Here is a 22,009-nt window from a genome sequence, read left to right on the forward strand (position 1 = left end):
CTATAAAGGTAACAGTAACTATTGCAATAGTTATTTTTTTTTACAAAGTATGAATTCATAAGAAAAAATAAAAACGATTGGGAAAAACAATCAGAGACATTAATCCTATATGTAAAATAACGTGTTCCTTTCGTTTTCATTTATACATGATGCACATTCGTCAATTTTGTAGTTATATGATTTTATGATTATTACATCAAGTACAATGCGAGTAAAAAAAATTCTTTTTGCCATACTATGATGTACTTATAATTGTTAATCATACATGATTAACACGTGTTTTTGAATCACACTAAATGGTCCTGACATATATACAAATATACCTCTACCATCTAGTGAGGATGTTTACCTTCAAACATTAGTGTGAAGCAGTTATCTTAATCGCGTAAAGTTCTTCTCCAAAATATATACTTGATCCTGATATAATTACTTTAACTTTGTACGAATTTCGGTAAAATATTTGACCATGAAATAACATCATCTCAGCTAATATAATCACAATGTTTGTGCATTTCGATATTCTGTATTTCAATCGTAACTGAACGAATTTAACTTTCTTCATGGCAGGATCATATAAATAATAAGATTAAGTATTTCCATTGGGGGAAATGAAGCTTTTTTTTTCTAATGTCCATTTTTTGTTTAAATTTTGAATAAAATGTTAAATTTATGTCCTTCTTGGACTTATTTTGTGCTGCTTGGAGTTAATAACATGACTGTCAGTTCAATTTTTGATGTGATTTTTGATTTTTACGCTTTGATATCTTAATATTCTACACTTTTGGAAAAATTTATGATGCAAATTGAATTTAATCTTTTTCCTATTGGCGAGATTTATTTCATTAAGTGGTTTTATGAAATAATTAAAGTTTATTGACAGGCGACTAAACAGGTGGGACTTTAGCATCGACAGACAGATTCTGATTGGCTAATTGCCTACAGTAGAATTTTATAAAATTTTGAGATTTGTCACTGGCACCAGTTTATTGAAACGGATATTTGCTCAATGAGTGGAAAATTGCTGTAATTCTCTCAGGGTAAGTGATCATTTAAACGCTTGTTAGCTAATAATACCAGCTTCTGAAATAAACTTGACAATTGTAGCGGTTCCAAAAAAAACTCTGCTGGTGGAATTTGTTTGGAATAATCTGGAATATATTAAATATTAAAATATTTTTCCATAATAAAGATAAGCGAATTATTTGGATATTTATTGTTTAATCATTAGTAAATCTCATATCATGCATATTCGAGTTGTCTTCGTGGTTCATACACAGCAGGAATATATACTTTTACATGACAATAAAACATGAAATTCATCCCTTAAAATACTTTAGAAATGAAGTATAGAATGCGAGAACGGATCATCCATTTAATAGACAGTTTTAAGACTTTTTTCTAAACAGATTAATTTTAAATCAACAAAAAGAAAATGAGCAAGGATGTGGTGCATAATGGAAATAAAGTATAGATAAATTGTATATTTATTGCAACTCCAAGAGCAACACAAATGAAATGATGACCACAAAATCAAAACTATGACTGATCTTAAATAATTACCAAATGTCTAAGCTTGTTAAGTTTACACATTAAATTGTCAATTGAAGCGATAAAATATATACACAATTTGTGCACCGTGTGCCTTTTGCTTACATTTTATTATATAAATTCATATAATGTTATTATTTTAAATAATAAAACAGGAGACCTGATAATGATACAGCGCATAACACTTAACAGCCCAAAACACGGGGAAAGGAAAATAAATGAACGTAAATAGCTATTCTTTGGCCAACTAGGTCGATTCACGACTTTATCTTATTGTTAAACTGAACGTGATTAATTTCATACACGTGTGAATTTCAAAATTATATCTTTTGATTTATTTTGTGTGATAACTCAAGCAACATTAAAAATCCGAACGAATGTCCACGATATTATTTGGAATTACCATACATATCATTAGACAAAATACCAATTTAAGCCATCTTTGATTGACCATCATCTAAGCAGCATGAATATCTCATCAACGAATAAATTTAAAATCAGTTACCTTCTTATTCTCAGTGGTGACAGATTGGATGCCCTAATTGAATATGTTAATGCTTAAGTAAAGAAGATAACCACTGAACGCAATCTTTTCTTAAGATGACTTTAACAAAAGAAGATTTATATTTTGTTTTATATTTTTATTTTAGTGTTTTTATACATATACAAGTAATTGTATCTGACACGTAAAACTTATAAAATTGTTAATGTGATTATATATTTTAGAAAAAATGACATTGACAGAAGAACCAACGTTTTTACCATCTATCAAGTCACGTGATGAACAGAAACATAAATGGGACATTAATGACAACGCATTACCAATAGTAAGTAAAAGTGTAATTTTTGTATTGATTTCAAATAGTAGGTTTTACCATATTACAAAGTTCATTGTGTTATCTTTTTTCTTTAAATTCCATCGATACTAGTTACAAGGCGTCAACATACTCAAATTGGTTCTGATCAGATTTCTTTCTATTTTCTTGACTTTGAACCACAGAAATCCTAAAAACTTCTAAGGTTCTTTTATTTTCATGGGTAAATAATTCTTTTTCAATATCAAAGGGATTTTGAAACCGACAAATTTAATCATATTTCAAAGCTTATCGCTGATACTATCATTTAGGAGAACACTTATAGCCACGATATTAAAACTGACTTTGTCTTTTTTTGCTGTTGGTATATAGTTTAGATTTTTGGAACTTAAGCTATATCTGTCTTAATATTCTAGGTAGATGAGTTTGATTTGTTTACTGAATGGCCAGAAGGAAATTGTAGATATGTTTACAACGCAGATATCGAAGATGCTAGACGTCATGTGAGTGGTTGGGCAATGCGTAATACAAATAACCATAATGCGCATATTTTGAAGAAGTCATGTCTTGGTGTTTATGTATGTAGTCACGACTGCCGACTGGAGAATGGTGGAAAGATTAATCTTCGACCTGCCATTTGTGATAAAGCACGGAGAAAACAGATAGGTAAATCAAAATGTTTTTAAACACTGAGGCTTCATTTCTTGTATTAAATATGGGGCTTCAATATTGTATCAATTTTGACAAACTTTGGTAAGACTCTTGGTTTGGTTTTCTATTTTGATATTTTATTGTGGGTTTATTTACCCTACTTGTACATACTTTTTTAAATCTTGAACTTTCTAAGAATTTGCTTCTAACGCTTCTGTTGGTAGATTACTCATTGGAACACATGTACAGCATACCACATTTTGCAATATCAATATGATTGGTATTATTGTATTTGACCATTCTGAGATTTTTTATTGGAGAATACTGAGCTTACAACTCTTACCTTTCAGTATGAATCATTCTCTGTGCCGACAATTAGTTCTCTTTTAGTTCCATCATCTAATGTTACCACAAGAGAAGCCGCAACACTTCACCACATCAATGTTTCAATATCAAAATCTTCTACTAGCTACTTACTCGTCTTTGTCTTTTCGATTATAGGAAAACCATGTCCAAATGTAAACTGTAAAGGTCGCTTAGAGTTGATGTCTTGTAAAGGCCACTGTGGATATCCAGTTACACATTTTTGGCGACATGTTCAAGGAGCAATATACTTTCAAGCCAAAGGAGTTCATGATCATCCACAACCTGAAGTAAAAGCATCGTCTATATCACGTCGTCATCAAAAAATGACACGACAACAACATAAAGTAATGATAGTAAGTATTAGCTGCAAAAATGTAGGATTTTGTGAAAGGTTTGGTGTAAAGAAGTATTCACAATTATATCTTCGTAAAAAAAACTATTAGATAATCTTTAATTACCATTTTGTTTGAACTATACGCAAGCAATATATAATTTTGTTATGTCTAGTTCCTACTCCAACCATCTTGTTTTATTTCAGGCGAATTTATTAAATGAAAAACGTACCAGAAAATTGTCCTCTGAACGCTACAAAAAGCTTGTACCATGTAAGTTAAACTTTTTGTAAAATGAGGTTAAAATTGAGTGAATATAATAGACGTACCGCCCAACAAAAAAAAAAAAAAAAAAAAAAAAAAAAAAAATAGAAACCAAAACAAAGCATAACAACAAAAATTGTCATAAGTTCATTTAATTTTTTAGGACAATAAGACTAGACTATATTTCTATGTTTCAAAATGACTAAACGATCTAGTATCATAAGAGTAAATCAAACATAAATGGTTTTGTCTTTCTTTTACAGATTCAGATTGTGTTTGTTCATGTCCTCCTTTTGAATGCATTTGTAAACGGCAAGGTTACAACATGCAAATATCCCCACCAATACCACGAAGGACGAACCCTTTCACACCACAAATATATGAAGCTTCCCCGTCACCATGGCAACGACCAGCATCTGTTGGATCAGCAGATCTACAAACTCCTTTCTACAGTGATAATTTTGTAAGCGACCATACTGCATGTGGTGAACAGTTTACTAACGTAGGCATTTATTCTCAACTCAGTAATCAGAGATATTCATGTGAAGGCGGTTCAAATACATTCCCAAAAATGAATATCATATTCCAGCAGAATAATTTTGGAAATGTGCCGAATACTGATCAGTATAGACATTCACCTGCTAACGTCCGAGTATTCAAAGTCCATGACTGCACTGGGGACGAAAGGCCAATGTGTCAAGGGTTCTTTGGCGATGAACAACAGAGGTACGAAAATAGCACAAAGGTAAAAACAGAAGCACGTGATAGTTGTTTTGACATGGAGTCACGAGACAACTTGTCGTCAATTTTATCATCGACAGAAGATGTGTGTGGTAGTGATGATATTCTTAATAATTTCGATTACAGTGGGAGTTACGGAGATATTTTAGACCCTGACATTTTCCAAACTTTAATACCCCGGTGTATTTCTGATTCTGCTGCATATCCTATTTCAAATTCACCCCAAATCGCAACTCCGCAGTATGCTGAACTTAAACCTGTCAGATCCAGGCAGAGGCAAAGCTCCGGCTCCCTGGGTAGTAATAGTCAATTTAGTAAATCAGCAGACAATGATAAAACCAAAAGCTGTGATGGAACATCATCGATAACACTGGATGGGATTCCATTACCTTCAAGTTTTTACAGATCAACCGAACCACCCAAGCAATGCGAGAACTCACAGACCCGCCACCATGGAGAACCTTGTTCATGTAATAGCCCATTAAAACAATTTTGCAATTGCAATCACAGCATCAATATAACATTTACGTACAAGTAAATCATAAACTCGTTTGTTGTTTTTAGTCATACAATGTGCCTTTCTTATTCTATCCCACAATAAATGAACATGTTATAATTTTGTTTTGATTTAATAAAAAAAAAACACCTAGAAAAGAAAAGTTCTATGGTTCTCCAAATGTTTTAACAATGGCTTCTGTAAGTCTGTACAAGTGTAACGACTTGGATCTAAAACCACTAGTTGTAGCATAGTTGAGCTTTCGTGTTTTTTTTCGGAATTTAACAAGCAATGATACACAAGCAAAGTTCAGTGAAATTGTTGTAATAGATAAGTCTAGAATCAATGAAAACAATATTATTCACAATTTTTAAGCAAGACTAATACATTTTTATTTTTCCTATCCAGTTGTAAAACAAAGATGTACGGGAGTGTTAATTAGATAAAAATACCACATCCCCGAAAAATCAAAACGAAAGAATATCAAAAACAAACAAAACAAAAAACAAAGCATAATAAAACTAAACAACAAACAAAACAAAAAAACAAAGCATAATAAAACTAAACAAACAAACAAACAAACAAGCAAAAACAGAATACAGGAAAACGAACCCTGTCTAATCTTAAGCATCTCCCATTAAAAACGAATTATTCAAACGCCAACTTGCATTAATGAATATGCAGTCTGGTCTTCAGTCCTTTTTATAAGGTTTAGATATCTGCTATTCTTCAAACGGTCTTAAAAAGGCAGATATTATCAGAGTATATCAAATAATTTAATTAAAACATTGAAAACTTATCTAATTCTGCCTTGAAAAAAGATGGACGTATATTTACTACGTTAATGGAGAAAGGTTCGATAAAAAATTGTATGTTCTAAATTAAATTTAAATTAAATGATATGCTAAATACTGTTTCACAATATTTTGTTGTCGTTAGAACATTTTCGTTTAAGATTTGTACAAGATATTAGAATCAATGAACAAATAATTTTCATAAAGGAATAAAAGAAAGATAACCGGAGACGTTTAATATTCATAGCCACCAAGGCAGTTCAAGGGAATCTACATCCTTTCTAAAGCGCTTGATGAATTACAGTCGCGTGGCTTATTGTTATTTTTCTAACTGAATACCATAAATAAACAAATAATAGTTTGGATTAGTTCCAGAGCTGATTGAAATTTTAATTAGGCGGTAAGACACAGCTAAAGTCACGTGTCCGAGACTGTCACAATATTTCCCATTGAAACATCACGGTTGTAAATGACAATTGAAGGTTACACTTCACACTTAAGTTATTGAGATATCAATTATGAATGCACCATAGGCCCCACGGTTATACAATTGATTTAAGAAAACTAAACAAGACACTATTTGAAAATCTTAAAAACTTTTATCATCGAATCATCAAAGTAAATTATTTCGTGCACACAAACGGATCAAACAATAACAACGCTCATTGTAAAGGACTATTTTAGTAAAACAGTGGATTTAATTTTAAAATAGCAAGACACACGCATAATGATAAATCATATGGTTCTTCCGAAGTCACACCAATACAGAAGATTGCCAACATTCGACATGACCGCACTAAGGAGAATTAGTGATGATATTTCTGTATGGTACATCATACTAATCAATTACATAATACAAGAATCACTCTAATACTTGAGAAAAATCTAAGAAACAACTTGTGGTCAAAAGACATAGGAATCCTGCTGTCAAGGTTTTTTTCTCTCTCAATAATAAAATTGGCATAATCAAGCTTTCATATACCTGACTGTTCCGGTACAAATGAGAGCGAAACAAATCACAATAAGTTAGCATTATGTAATACAACGTTTAAACCCGGAAAGTAAACTCAGGACGCTCACCTTATCGGTGCAACTGGTCTATGCTCCCAGTTTTTAGTGGAGTCCGAGTTGCTCATTTGCTTTTGTTACTTTTTATGTATTATTTTAGTTACTTAATGTTTTTTGTTGTGTATGTCTGTTTTCCATGTCTGGTCTTTGTCCCTGGATTGCTTTCTTTTGATTTCCGCGAGAATCTTGGTTCCCTTGATTAGTCTTTCATTGTAGAAACAAGAAAAGCCATTCACTTTTTTCTTGTACAGAAAAGTAGAGTTGATAATATCTACAAAGTCAAAACGAAACCGGGCATTTTTACAAGTCAACTATCCTGATAACTACAGCGAGTAATTAACAACTAAAAATGGCACACTATTCTACTGTAATTGGAGAAGTTAGGCGATCAGTGGATTTGAACCGAAGACAGATGTAACACTGGATGCACATAACCATACATACGCCCTCAGTGATTTAATTCGATAATTTGTATTATCAACATTATTATGTGCTTGATATTCATGTCCTCCCGCATATACACCCGCATCTAAATGTTGAAGTTTCATGTATTTGTTTTACCCGTATCAATAAATAACATTCGCTCCGTTACACATTTCTGTGCTCTTAACAGAAATAATATCTCCAGAATAATATCTTATTAGTAAAACTTGGTATTTCACCTCCGTCTCTTGCACTTGTTAGTTTTTTTGTAAGATATATATCATACTTCTAAATGAATCATACATATAGAAACAACTAAATTTCATTTTGTCATGTAATCTATCCAATTTCCTGAAATCGTTCCTTAAAGTAGATAAATGCATTATCTAGGAATCTAGGACAGTATGAATTTATAATACATTTTCATTTAAACATAGAGTTTCCTCTCTTACATTTGTATACCAATAATGTTGCAATGTTTTCTCATTGAGGTATCGATTGGTAAGAAGACGTTTTTTTAATTAGAAATATAAAAGAATTTCGTAAAATGTAACTTAAAGCAACATCAAAGATTACATCGTTGGAAATTTACTATTCTTTGTGTCCATACTATTGCTTTTTACCTATAGGTAATTGATATTGACAGTGCAAGTTCTTTTATTTTTGTTATTGTTATTGCAATATTCGTAAAAAGAACTTTACATGAGAGCTTATTGTAATGTACTATTCAAACATGAATATGATGTTTTTACACTAATATCATAATAAAACCGCGATCATCTATGGAGGACTTAGCTATATGTCACTGATGTCTCGACCAAAAGAAATATGCTAGACTTTCTGTAACACACTGTGCATGTCTTCGCTTGAAGTTCAAACAATCTTCCGAACCTGACAACAGACCGGACACAATGTTATCTTGTAAGACTGTGGTGTCCCAGATGGGAATCCTAGCATGCTTACAGCTGGTATGAATAGTGCCCAATAATTCCAATAAAATGTACCTAATTGCACGTTCAGTCTACTGACCATCTATTCCAGTACAAAAATTCTGACTATTTCAACTAATCACATCATGTTCAATCACTTTAAATGATATATTTGACTACAACGATGACGAACCACATTGCACTATATCAAAATGTGGAATTCGTGGAATAAAAAAGTGCAAAACATGTAATATTATAATAACCGACTTTTCTTCACTAATACTCTTACGAAAAAAACCCTTCACACAAGAAGCCATGATGACTTAAGTTGGCAATTTGAACGTAATCTACCGATGAAAATGCAACTTATACCGTCTAGTATATGTCGGTGAAATACTAGAACGATTAAACAAACGAATGAGCGGTCATCGTTCGGGAATTAAAACCACAAAATTCCCGATAGTTTATCAACATTTTAATCAACAAGATCATTCAATTCTCTCTATTAGAGTTCGTATTTTTGTTTTTGTCTGCAAAACGTGTTACATCTAATGTTTATTATCAGAGTTAGACGTAGAAAATAATAGCAGTAATATGACCTATACTGCTACCACACTCTCAAAAGAAGATATAGTTGAAAACCATTCAGTGCTATCCTCTTTTGGTCTCTCAACCAGAGACGATTGGGATCTACCGTCCTAAACTCCACAAGAATCCATAAAAAGAACACTACATGGCTGGATATGCAAAATGTACCACCAAACCTCTTTCGAAACCTATTATTTTTTCATATCTTTATACTTCTATTCGCTATATTCAGTTAAAATTCCGACTCAAAAACATACATCGTCGTTACTCTAAAAAAGACGGTACACCTATATACAAATATGTAGTTCTTGATAGAGATTCCTCATACTTTGTAAAAACAATTCAAAATCATCTTCCAAATACAAAACGGTCGGCATGCCAATGTGAACAAATTGTACTTCTCTACTTGCTGACCTATTCCTTCACTCTTATGTAGCTGTTCTGATCCAAAGAAAGGAACATTATTTCCGCTAAATAAATGATGGATTATAATTAAACTATCTATTAACTATACGACAAATGCGATGAACTTGTACTTTTCTTTCATCTGTGGCAATATACCTTCAGCACGTGCGTTTGGAGTTTTCATTTCACAACTCATACGTTAGACTGGGATTACCAAATTACGCAGAATGTTTGTAACGCGTTAGACTGCTTACAATTAGGCTCCTTAAACAGGGTTTCGTTGCTACATGATTGAAGTCCTCATTAAGAAGTTTTATGATCGTCATCATAACTCGTGGATCGTTACGGTGTATCCATCTGCGCCATAAAAATTGATTTGTTCAACGTGTCATAGTTTTCCTTTCCTCTTTCGTCTACCTCGACTTGATTTTTTTATGAGAAAATCGGCGGGTGTTTCTAGAAAAGCAGAAGACGCTTACCTACCGGTGCACTTAGTCCATGCTCCCAGTTTTTAGTGGAGTCCGAGTTGCTCATTTACTTATGTCACTTTTTATGTATTATTTTGGTTATTTTATATTCCTTGTTGAGTGTGCCTGTTTTTCATGTCTGGTCTTTGTCCCTGGATTACATTCTATTGATTTCCACCAGAATCTTGGTTTCTTTGGTTACTCTTTCATAATTACAAACGTCATTTCCCAACAATGTCACGTGCGACTGAAATATTTTGAGACATTCATGTTCCAGAACGTCTACACATATAGGACGTCGTTGACAACCAGTCCGTAATAACGAATAAAATGTTTAATATATTTTAAAATTGAGTGGATTTGGTTCCAATGAATTGTTTTAACATTATCGTATATAATGCAATTTTTTAAATCTTTTAAGAAAGAAGGAAAGAAAAACACTATTACTTAATTGAGGCAGGGTGACTTTATTTGTATGCTGGAATTTTGGTCCCGCAAGATGTAGCAAAGTTTGATGGATAGTAAATCAAGAAAATATATACCGACCAAACTAGTTAAACTGAAGAGCATGGAAAGATACTTTGACGAAAACTTTTATCAATGTCGAATTCGAATGGAGCGTGGCCTAGTATATCAATTTATCACACTTTTGCATATATTGTAAAGCCATGGGTGTCTGTTTCAATAGGTTAAATCGAATCTGGTGTAGTATGGCTTTAAAGTGATTTCCAAAAACTCAAACGTAGAAGTACTAAGTAAACAAAGTGAGGCAATGAGTTACACAAAACCAAATTACATAACATTGAAACAAACAAAAATGACGCAAAATTATTTATTCATAGGATACATGACTTCATTTACATCGACATCAACATCTACTGTATACTTCTGAACATCAATATGTCAGGGTCAAGGAATTAATCTTTTAACATTTATACACAATACGTTACATTCTTTTTGTGTTTTTATATATATGATAAAAACATACTATTATTTACATGAACAAATGTAATTTAGCACCAGCCTAGTCTGGGCTAGTTGCCACCTGATGTGGTAGGGAATTCCACAACTTTATTGAACAGGGGGGAGAAATGAGTTTGAATGGTAATTTGTGGGAGAGAATGGCTGTAAAAATTTATGTCCTCGTGTTGGTACTAAATAGTTTGGTGGTACTATAATATTTACAAGTTGGTGTGTGATTTTATAAATCATGATGACAGATGTGGTCAGGTCACGTCTTTGTTGCAGCGCCATTTCAGTGGTGTAAGCATGGCATGGCTCTTACGCTACTTTGATAGTCGTACTGATGTAAATTGTATCTTGCAGCTCTTCTTTGTATCATTTCTAATTTTTTGGTAAGTTGGTTTGGCAATGGGCACCAAATAATGCTGCAATATTCGAGTTTTGGTCTGACCTACGTTTTGTATGCTGTTTCCTTTGTTTTGATGCTGTTAGTTCTGATGTTGCGCTTAATGAAGCCTAAAGTGGAGTTTGCCTTATTTGAGATTATGTTAATATGGCTATTCCAAGTGAGATCTTTTGTTAATGTTATACCCAAATATTTTTCTTTTTCAGTTGTTTGGAGGATCTTGTTGTAAAAAGTGTAGTGAAAAATTACTGGTTTTTGCTTTCTTGTGATTCGTATAATTTCACATTTGTCTGGATTAAAAGACATGAGCCATTCAGTCCCTCACTGTTCCAGTGTTTGAAGGTAGGACTGAAGGGTATTGCAATCGGCTATGGTTGATATGGTCAGATGAACAATTGCAACATCTGCAAAGAGGCATACATTGCTTTTGAGGGTGTCTGAAATTTTATGTAAATTAAAAATAGACAAGGCCGAGAACAGAGCCTTGTGGTACGCCTGACAGTACCGGACAGCTGTTTGAGGTCTGACCATCAAATACCACTTTCTGTGAGCGGTTTAACAGCTATGCATGGACCCAGTCAGCCGTTTTGTTATCTACTTCTATGCATTTAAGCTTTAAAATGAGTCTCTGATGGTCGAACTTATCAAACGCTTTGCTGAAGTCCATTACAGCAACATCTGTCTGTTTGCCATTGCCGTTTTCATCAAATATTTGTTGTGTTATTGTAATAATGTTGCAGTGGATATAAGAGGCTATGTTTGTCAAGGTGTTTCATAATTGATGATACTATTATGTGTTCGAGTACTTTACAGGTTAAGGAGATTGGTCCGTAGTTTTCTGGTTTTGATTTTGATCCTTTCTAGAAGACTGGTGTTACTTGTGCTTCCAGCCAGTCGTATGGTACTTGAAGACTGGTGTTACTTGTGCTTCTAACCAATCGTTTGGTACTTGAAGACTGGTGTTACTTGTGCTTCTAGTCAATCGTTTGGTACTTGAAGACTGGTGTTACTTGTGCTTCTAGCCAATCGTTTGGTACTTGACCTGTATTAAGAGAAAAGTTAAATAGGTCCGTTATGACTGGTGCCATTTCGTTGCATACCTCTTTTAGGCAATGTAGTGATATATTGTCTGGGCCAATGAGTTTTGAGGGATTTAGGTTTTTTTTTAGCAATTTTGATGTACTTTCTGGTGTTATAGTGATCTCATCCATCTCATGTTGGTGTTGGTGTGACCTGAGATTTTGAAGTGCACAGATGTTTAATTTTAGTGGTTTAGGAATTGTAAGTGCAGAATGGAATTTGTGGCTGAGTGCTTCAGCTTGTTCATTTAGTGTTGTTTTTGCTATACCATTTACTTTGAGTGGGGCAACTCCAATACTTTCACTCTTCTGGTTTTTCAATAATGACCAATACTTTTTCCTGGTTTTTTCCTGACTTTTCCTTTTTAAGGAGCACTTAATGTGAAGTTTACAATACGTTTGGAATAAATACGAAATAAAATAGTGATTACAAATTGAATCGGTGTTTAAAGCCAATATATGCCCTTGATGATCAGTTGAAAAAAATTATGCACAAGAGTAGTGCATGTTAAGGATATGTAATTTCCAAGATTATCGCTTACTTTAAGGATTCTACGATTAAATCAATCATGTTTTAAAACAGCTGTCCCTCGTGTAACGAGTAAATGTGTGGTGTTTACTCTGCTGATACGGTCTTTATTTGTGTTATTCTTGATTAACTTGAGATAAGTGGCCTTTCGTGAATCGCAGACCAGTTTATTAATGTAAAACTATATCTGAGTGACAATTTATTTGACACAGTCAGCGCTGACATTTGTCTTTTTGGGACCACTTTATTACCTTGCGCTGTAGTTCCAAAGTTTCCGAAAACAAAATTTATCTTGTCCTGTGTTGTGTTTTTATAATGTTTTGTGGAGAATGGTGTAGTATATTAATCATCAGCAAAATTTGTTTGTTGGGGTTTAACGTCCGAGCAGCAATATTTCAGCTATATTCAGACAATGAACATGAAATTGATGATAAAATGAACATGAAATGAAAAATAAGGATGGGTCACAAGGATAATAGGGTCGACAAATTTTGATTGCCACTGGAAAAAGGGGGGATGGGTAAGGTCGGGCAATTTAGCCTCCAGTGGCGGAGCGCAAAGGTTCCTACTCCTATCGAATACCACAGCAGGGTTCTTTAACGTGCGAGGAACGTGGCATCTTTCCCAACACGGGGCACCACTATGGTTTGCGGTCAGGTTTTCCGTATTATAGCCTGACAACCCCAGCATGTAACACACCAGGGGTATCCCATTCCACCACCTGGGGCACACATCCCAGTTGCTCTGTGGGCAGAGCGCCTAGCCCCCGGCTTGGTTTCTGAGCAATCAGCAAAATTAGTTGAATGATAGATGTTAAGGACGAAGCATACACATCAATCATAACTGATGCGATTCCTTTTAAAGGTGTACTCTTCTGTTTGTAATCGGCGTCATTTGTTTCACAAAAAGCTTTGAACGTCCGATACATTACAATCACTTAAGTATATAACTATTGGCCAATTGAAGTAAATAATAACCGTCGATGAAGTCTTGAACCATTAAAATAGAGAAATAACAATAGATCAATCAAATTTCAAATAGTGCAGGTGTCCTAAATAAATTACATAACAATCATAATGAAATTAATCAAAACAAGATGCAACCTCTATGTAGAAAACTTGTCCCTATGCGCAAAGGAAAATGTAATCAAAATAACAGCATATACATACATATGATGTTTTGATAACTGGTCAACCATCAAAAATCTTGAATAATATAAGAAGATATGAATCCCTCTTCGCTTAATATATTGTTTTCACAAAAATGTTTCGGAAACAATATTTATATTAGTTGCAGAATATATAATAATATAATAAGCCTATATATATATAGTTTTAAAATATGTTCGGGAAACAATAATTATATTAGTTACAGAAACTTAAGTTTGTCATGGTATAACCCATCATGTTGCGGCTCCATATCACAACAAAATTTACTAGAATGTTAAAAAAAAGACTTCCGTTAGACAGTTTACAATTGTTTTACAATTTCAAAATCGTATATTTCCATCATCTCTTTATGCGAAAGTCACATACTAAATTTAAAATAATTCACAAGAATAATTAAATGAAGAACGTTTATTTTATATGATACGTATGAATTAACATTTTTCTTTAAATGTAATATGAATTGCAGAATTGTTCATAAACAGTATATAGTTCCATAAACATCAAATATTGATCCCAGGTTTGCCGAAAAAAATAGTTTACGTCTCGACAAACAATGGAATGGCCTTTTTCATCGAGGCCAGTTCAAATGTGTTTTACTCTACCGAACTAATTCAACACATACATGATATAAATTAGCGAACAATTTAACACAATCACCATTCAAACTTTTCTGTACCAATGGTTTAATTTGCATAACTCATAATCCTCTTCTCCTTACAATTATGAATACGACGAATAGAGCGTTCCAGTAATAAAATATACCTCTGATATACCTCTTATAAAATATGATATAGAATTTTAAATCTCTAAGGGAATATCTCGAATATCTCTAATCTATTACATGTTTACGCCTTTAGTGACCATAAATGAAATTATTGTTCTAAAATTTTGTAAAGAATTTTGATACTAACATATAACTATTACCCATAACATATTGTTAATAAAAATCGAATCATTTAAAGAAATCAGAAAACTACTTTAATGGTTTCTTGAAATATTCTATATCAAGATTATCATACAGTACCATTGATCTTTGATATAATAAATGTTCCAATTGCCATCACGAATATTGGAAGCGGTGAAACGAAGGCGCATGCAGAGTAAATGACCCATTGACCAAATATCGACCTATAAAAGCTTCGAAAACGAACCACTGCTAACCAACGGATAGAAAGTACGATTTTATAACCAAAATACTTCGTTTGATGTTCTATAACATGAACGATGTTTTTGTTATTAAATACAAATAAACTTACTGGTCAGTTAATTATTACAAAGGTGCCAAAACATGGTTTAAATACAAGCACTTACCTTTATTCTGCACAAACAATCAAGCCAATGTTAAAGGAATGCTTCAAATTTTAAAATATACTATAAATCAGTCTAGTAAAGTACACAGCTTGATAACTAACATATATATAAACGACTTGAGAAAGAGAAACAAACGGTCATTAAACAAACAACAACATTTGTTGGTAAAAGTTTGAACAAGAGTAGCATGTTTGGTGATTAAATGGCCTGAACAATACCCGAACCAACAGCAAACCAAAATGTTTTAATTGCTAAATAATAAAACGTGAACCTATTATAAATCGATGATGTTTAGAAATCTCGATGAGCTTGTCATATACTCATTTACTAGAATCGATGTTCGACTAGTCGCAATTATCAGAAACACAACGATAACTACAACAATGAACTAGATCGGTTCTGATTGCAATTAGGAAAATTATACGTTATTTGATAACGAAAAAAATTGTTAGAATTTGAAAATTGTTTTGCTATTTAATTGAAAGGAATGGTGCAAAAATGTTGAAAATCTATTGAAATGAAGTTTGTTGATGGAAAACATTGGATCGTCCTTTTCATCTTGGTGAGTGGTACGACATAGTTGCATAAGATACAGTTATGTGCGAAAATAATATACATTTTTTACATTTACATTTATGCTAATTTTAAGAGATTTTCTTACTACTTAATTTCAGATATATCCGTACATCTTTGTTAACAAAATGCACAACGAACAAGCAACAGTTGAACTATTATTTTGATAATTAGTTTAAAGTGACAAAGAGAATCACTAAATGAATGCATATAAATTTCCAGTTATTTGAGTAGATGATTCTTTTTTGTGTATTGTAATTTAAACTTTGCTCAAGAACTTAACAAACATACTGATAAACAAACTGTTCATTGTGCATCTCGTTCAAAATTGTAGTAAGTCTTCTGCATGAATAAGATACAAAATATTAAAACTAAGAATGAATTCAAGATAATCGTAAAACCTATGTTGTGGATATTAATTTACGCAGTGTTTTTAATTATTTTCCAGTAAGTATACTGGACAATAAAAAGTCTTCAAAATAGTTAAGACTCTTTGGTCAACATTTAATGATAAAGCTACTAAAATAAATCATGAATCTATCATGAATCATCTTTATATTTAATCATTTCCTTATATAATTATACATTGTTTAAATAAAGTATTACAGTGTAAAGTAAATTAGCCCTTTTAACAAAGACGAAACAAAAATAGCAGCTTAAAGGTCGTTCTGCTCACTAAATATACGATACAACAATCATACTTAATATAGATTAATGCCGAAGCTTAATATGCTATTTAATTTCCTTTTAGATACCAAACTCCCTGGCGTATCACTCGTTCGGAAATGCCCAGTATCATTGTTGGCCTCTGTCAGCAAATGCCAATTCTCCTACTCCGTTAACATCCTGTAAAGGTAATATATATATATATGTTCTGTTAGTTTGTTTAAGAAGTAACTGTTTAACTTATTTAGTTTCATTTAATAATAATTTACAGGGAGCCAAGTCCATCGGTGTTTTGCTTCTATTCTTGAAACTCGTTATATTGAAGAAAAATGTATCTTTTTCAGAATATTTTGTTAATTAAAGTTGATGACTACAGATACTGGCATACGACAGATTGGTGTTCTGTTTTTTATGATACTATTCACTTGCTTTGATTCATGTTATTTTTTCTTAAATCAAAAGCAAAAGGGTCACTATAAACTCCATTAATCTAACAAACAATTTTGATTTTGTGTTTGTTTTTACCTCGTATCATCAGTGAATGTAGCAATTTATAGTAAATGTATTAAAATTATGTAGCCAACAGAAATGACGATTTGCTCTTAAAAACTGTGGATTAGAATTATTATCTTTGAGTGTCTTACATCAGGAGAGAAGCTCTTTTTAAAGCTGATATACGACAAAGTTGACTAGGAGGATTTTATTCTAAATATCATTTTGTGACTGGCTTAAATGGGTAAATTCACTAACACCCATTTCATGCCTATTATTTTGCCGAAGTTTCAACTTACACTTTGAAATATTCTCTTTGCCTATTTTAAAGCTAAAATACTATCTGAATGCTAATATACAGAAAATACAATCTGTTGTGTCATAGTTAAGTCATTTTTTTGAATTTTGCTTTGTTTTAATCTACAATTTTAGTGCAACACATGCTTTAACATCAATGAAAGTTCGTTTTTAAAGAAGGCACATATTCAAACAGTAAATTATGCAATTTTCAAATTTTATTGGAAAGAGTCTAGTTTGTGGGGCTGATTTAGTTATTATTTGAACCGAAATCTTTATGAAGTTATAAAAGGTTTCAAAAATAATAACATAAAAAGAAGCGAATCCAATACATAAACATAAAAATCCGAATTAGACTTTGAAGACCGCATCAGAATAAAAAAAAAACTAAGAACATGAGAAATTGAGAAGCACAATGTGTACTGAATATACACTTGGGCTTTCAAATGTGTAAGCATATAATAAGAAGTGAGATTTTATTTTGAAATTCATGCAATGCATTACCATGCAAATAAGGAACTAAATCTAATTTCGAAAATCACTTGAGCATATAAACTTGCTTTAAAGATTTCCTTTTCCCAGATGACATTGATGTTTTCATACTTTAGCTGCTTTTATTTTCATTAATACCCAACTATCAATTCAATTAATTTTTATCACTTTATTTAAGTGCTATAGTTCATCTGAAAGTGTTACATTCTATGAATAATTCAGTTGTTTATACAAGTAACCATCAAGCATAAATAGCAAAATTGAAAAAAAATTAGATTAACGAACGAAAATTAAAATATTCTAACATGAAATCAATAAAAACATGCTTATTAAACTTAGATTTATAATCAACATTTAGAGTTAAATGTGATTACTACATCTACAAAAAAAAAGAGATCAATCAGTACATATTTTGCAAATATCTAATGTATTAACGATATTGCTCTTTAAGACATCAGCCTTCTTATACATTCCAGGAGTAAGTTTGCGATGGATTTTACCACCGGCTTCACAGATAAAGGCAGAGACGGATTTCAATGTCACCTATGAGCTGCTTTTAGATAGTACTTTCTACGATTGGGCTTATAGCAATTCTTATTTTGATAATTCAGGACCTTCTGGAAGTGGATTTGTGTAAGGCTTCTGCATTTAAAAATAAAACCTCGTATGCTAGCAATAAATTATTCAATTATTTATCTCTTGTGGTGAAATGAACAAATGATAAATGGAAGCATCTGTACTTTTCCCCAAGAGTTCTTCTTTGGAGGGTAGTAAATTTTCAGAATGTCACATGGTAATGCTGATGTTAGTGAAACTTCATTTTTTAACCTACACTTATTATTGCCGGTAGCCCAAGATAAACGTCTTCACTACAGAAGTTTTAAGGTCGTCAACATGAACTCTGAATCATTTTGGTGTATCCATCTGCACCACCATGAAAATTGATTTGTTCAATATGTCATAGTTTTCCTTTCCTCTTTCTTCTACCTTGAACTTGACCTTTCATAAACAACTCGGTGGTAGTTTCTGCAGAGGACGCATACCTTACCGGTACACTTGGTTCATGCCCCCAGTTTTTAGTGGAGACCACTTTTTTTAAGTTATTTGCTGTGTTTGTCTATTTTCCATGTCTGGTCATTTTCCCTAGATTACATTCTTTTGATTTCCGCTTGAACCTTGGTTCCCTAAATTACTCTTCCAACCTGTCAAGTCTTTAATCATATCAAAGAATGTTGACAATTGAATAATCAGTAATATCAGATTCAAAACAATATCCATAATTTTGGACAACTGCCCTGTTTATTTTAAATTTTCTAAGTTTGACTTCCTATTTACGACTCCTTGTAGACTGTCCCCTTTCTTTGGAATCTGGATTCTCCTGTGTATTTGGTTGATGAAACATTTCTCCCTTAAATATTTGCACAGTATAGTATAATTTACAACACTCATATTATTTTTTTGGATCTCAACCTTCTTGAAACTTTTTGATGAAATGTTACTCCTTTAAACACTTGTACAACATAGTGATATTTGTAATACGTGTATTTGTATTTGATGTATGTTTACGTATTTTGGCTGTACTAATATTTCAAGAATACCAGTTTCTCCTGATTACGCTTTGTATACATTGCCAACTTTAATTAGATAAAATTTCTCATTACCAAAAAAAAAAACAAAAACAAACAAAAAACAAACAAAAAACAAAAACAAAAACAAAAACAAAACAATCCAAAAAGGGAGAGTGACATGATGTGCTGCGTAAGGGTATGTATGTCTTATTTCGGCAATGGCAACCGTAACAATGCATTTGAGTAAACCATAATTTCATTATTTCATTTCCAGGTATCATAGACTTGTAAATTACTAATACTGCATATTGAAGTTTTGGAAATGAAAATATCGATTTTTTTTACTGATGATTAAAAATTCATTATTTCCATGCAAGAATATATGTTTTAGCACAGCAGAAGTCCTGAATTAATTTTTCCATTAACAAAAAATGTTGGATTTGATTTTCAGATACTTATAATTTATCACGCTTTTTTTCAGATCACACTGCTCTTTTTAATTTATTTAGTATTTGTATATGTCTATTGAATAAGATTTTAAAGTTTTATTAAATACAGATGTACGAGAGTGGACAAATCCAATAACTTACTAACTTTCCCTTTGTTTTGTCTTTGATAGAGATGCAAATGCTGCAAAAACCTGGTGCGAAACAGAAGGATGTCCTGCCGCAAGTAGTGCCGACGAAACCAACTGTTGCGTTCATCATGTAAATGTTCATTCATGCCCATTACAAGGACTCCCTGATGCACTCTGTGGACCATGGATACCGCCATCAGGCAGTGTTTTCACCCATTCTAATGTACTGGTAGGACCAGTAACCCAGGGAAATTGGACCAGTTATATAGGAGGACTCTATCAAACAGGGTCGACAGCACTGATAGCACATTTTAAAGTAGCTGGAATGCACTTAGCACTAGAGGCAGAAACTATAGTAGTGTCCAAAACAAGTATGTTAACCTTTCAAATTCCAAATCTTACTGTATTGCAAACATTACACGCAAGTCAATAAAACGATTAGTTGTGATCATAATTTGGCATGTCAGATTTCAAGTCCAAGTCTTGTCTTTAGCAAAACATGATTGTTTTTGAGGATTTTTAGGGGAATGGAGATAAGCACAAAGTTTACGGACATTGAATCATTAATCATAGAGTTGAAAGACGCTGTATCATGATTGATATTGTTTTTTTATTCTATAGATTGTGGTGATGGTGAATGTGCTGACGATGAAGATTGCGAAACCTGTCCTAAAGACTGCGGTAAATGCCCCCTAAAGGGTTGGGAAATTGGTCTCATTGTTCTATTTTTGACACTACTGTTGGTCGGTATTGGCATAGTTATTGGAGTAAGTACTTTTCAATATTGTTTTACAAGGTAGTTTGTTCTGTATCATCACTGATGAAGTAGATGTTTTAAAACTTTCTTGTTTTTTTTTCTGTCAGTTCATTAAAATTGTTTCTGAGAGCCTAAATAGTTAACATTAAAACAGGAATTTGTCAGATTAAGTTGAAGGAAACAATTCTTCAATGGAGACTTTATTTTTAGCTCATATAGTAAATCCTTATTAGTGATTACAAGGCATAAGGATAATTATTTCTCTTTTTCTTATCTACTGCTCATTTTTAAAAAGTAAAAACAAAAACACCAAACCAAATAAAATACTAAAACAATCGTCATTTTTTTTTAGTTTTGACATAATCATTTCATTGACTGTAAGCTTATTCCTTTCTACGTTTTAGCTTGTTGAAGATTTAATGTGAATTATTTCTTTGTAGTTGTTGAATCAGCAGGTCTTATTTGAACCATTTCATCAATTGAAAGTTTCTTTCTGTCTATTAATGATATCAATATTTAAGCCGTAGAAATCGTCATTTATATAGTGTTATTGTACAAATCAAATCGTAATTACGTTTCATTTTAGCTGATCTAAAACAATAACCGTTTAACATATATCGAACAACATATTTACTGGCGTCGTTTCTTATTTTTCGCAGTACTTCCGGTATCAACAAAGAAAGTTATTATGGGACGAGTCATGGATCGCCAAAGAGTTTGAAATAAAGGAGGGTAAGTTTAATTTATCAATTCATTTTGCATCGAAGCATAAAGTCTAAAGAATTTAGTTTCAAACGTCTGAAGTGGGTATCGTTTTTAGCTTTCATTAGATAAGCTTAATGTGAAGAATATAATTCGGTAACTTAGACTAAAACCAAAACCATAGCATTAATAGTACAACAGTATGTTGGGTATATACTTCTCGTACCACAAGGACGAAACTATAGCTCGTGGTTGTTTAATTACATCTGGCATATACTGCTAGAAGCAGTTTGGCTGATGTTTCTAAAAAAATAAAAACATTGTTTCACCAAATTCATATCTAGCCACTATTTATAACAAACTGAGTAGGTCTTATATTTTTATTGTGTTTTTTGTGACTTTCAAAATTAGATGATCTTCTCACCCAAAACTTTTCAGTATAGCGTTATGGAATTAATGGTAAATGTTTTGTTTGCAAATGTGGTTAGATACGCAGCCAGCTACAAACGAATATAAGTTAAACAAATACAAAAGAAAATCA

General features: G+C 32.4%; 2 protein-coding genes across 2 annotated transcripts in view; both read left to right on the top strand.

Annotated features, from left to right (window-relative positions):
* The first annotated feature begins 965 nt into the window (after positions 1–965).
* On the top strand, positions 966–5,333 carry LOC148629837 (uncharacterized). The gene is made up of 6 exons (XM_088558215.1): positions 966–1,037; positions 2,275–2,375; positions 2,780–3,029; positions 3,516–3,733; positions 3,919–3,985; positions 4,240–5,333. Exons 2-6 carry the CDS (start codon positions 2,280–2,282, stop codon positions 5,253–5,255), a joined length of 1,647 nt encoding a protein of 548 aa, XP_088414341.1. The 5' UTR covers positions 966–1,037; positions 2,275–2,279; the 3' UTR covers positions 5,256–5,333.
* Positions 5,334–15,742: 10,409 nt separating this feature from the next.
* The window catches only part of LOC148629838 (atrial natriuretic peptide receptor 2-like), a 29,129-nt gene continuing 22,862 nt past the window's right edge, over positions 15,743–22,009 (top strand). The window contains exons 1-6 of the mRNA XM_088558232.1: positions 15,743–15,906; positions 16,669–16,771; positions 18,341–18,497; positions 20,052–20,380; positions 20,631–20,776; positions 21,426–21,498. Coding sequence (XP_088414358.1) covers positions 15,862–15,906; positions 16,669–16,771; positions 18,341–18,497; positions 20,052–20,380; positions 20,631–20,776; positions 21,426–21,498 — 853 coding nt within the window. The 5' untranslated portion in view covers positions 15,743–15,861. The remainder of the gene's footprint in view (positions 15,907–16,668; positions 16,772–18,340; positions 18,498–20,051; positions 20,381–20,630; positions 20,777–21,425; positions 21,499–22,009) is intronic.

The sequence above is a fragment of the Perna viridis genome, chromosome 1 (assembly GCF_037379345.1).
Source record: "Perna viridis isolate PV_CMFRI_1.1 ecotype Kerala chromosome 1, ASM3737934v1, whole genome shotgun sequence".
Classification (NCBI taxonomy): Eukaryota; Metazoa; Mollusca; class Bivalvia; order Mytilida; family Mytilidae; genus Perna; species Perna viridis.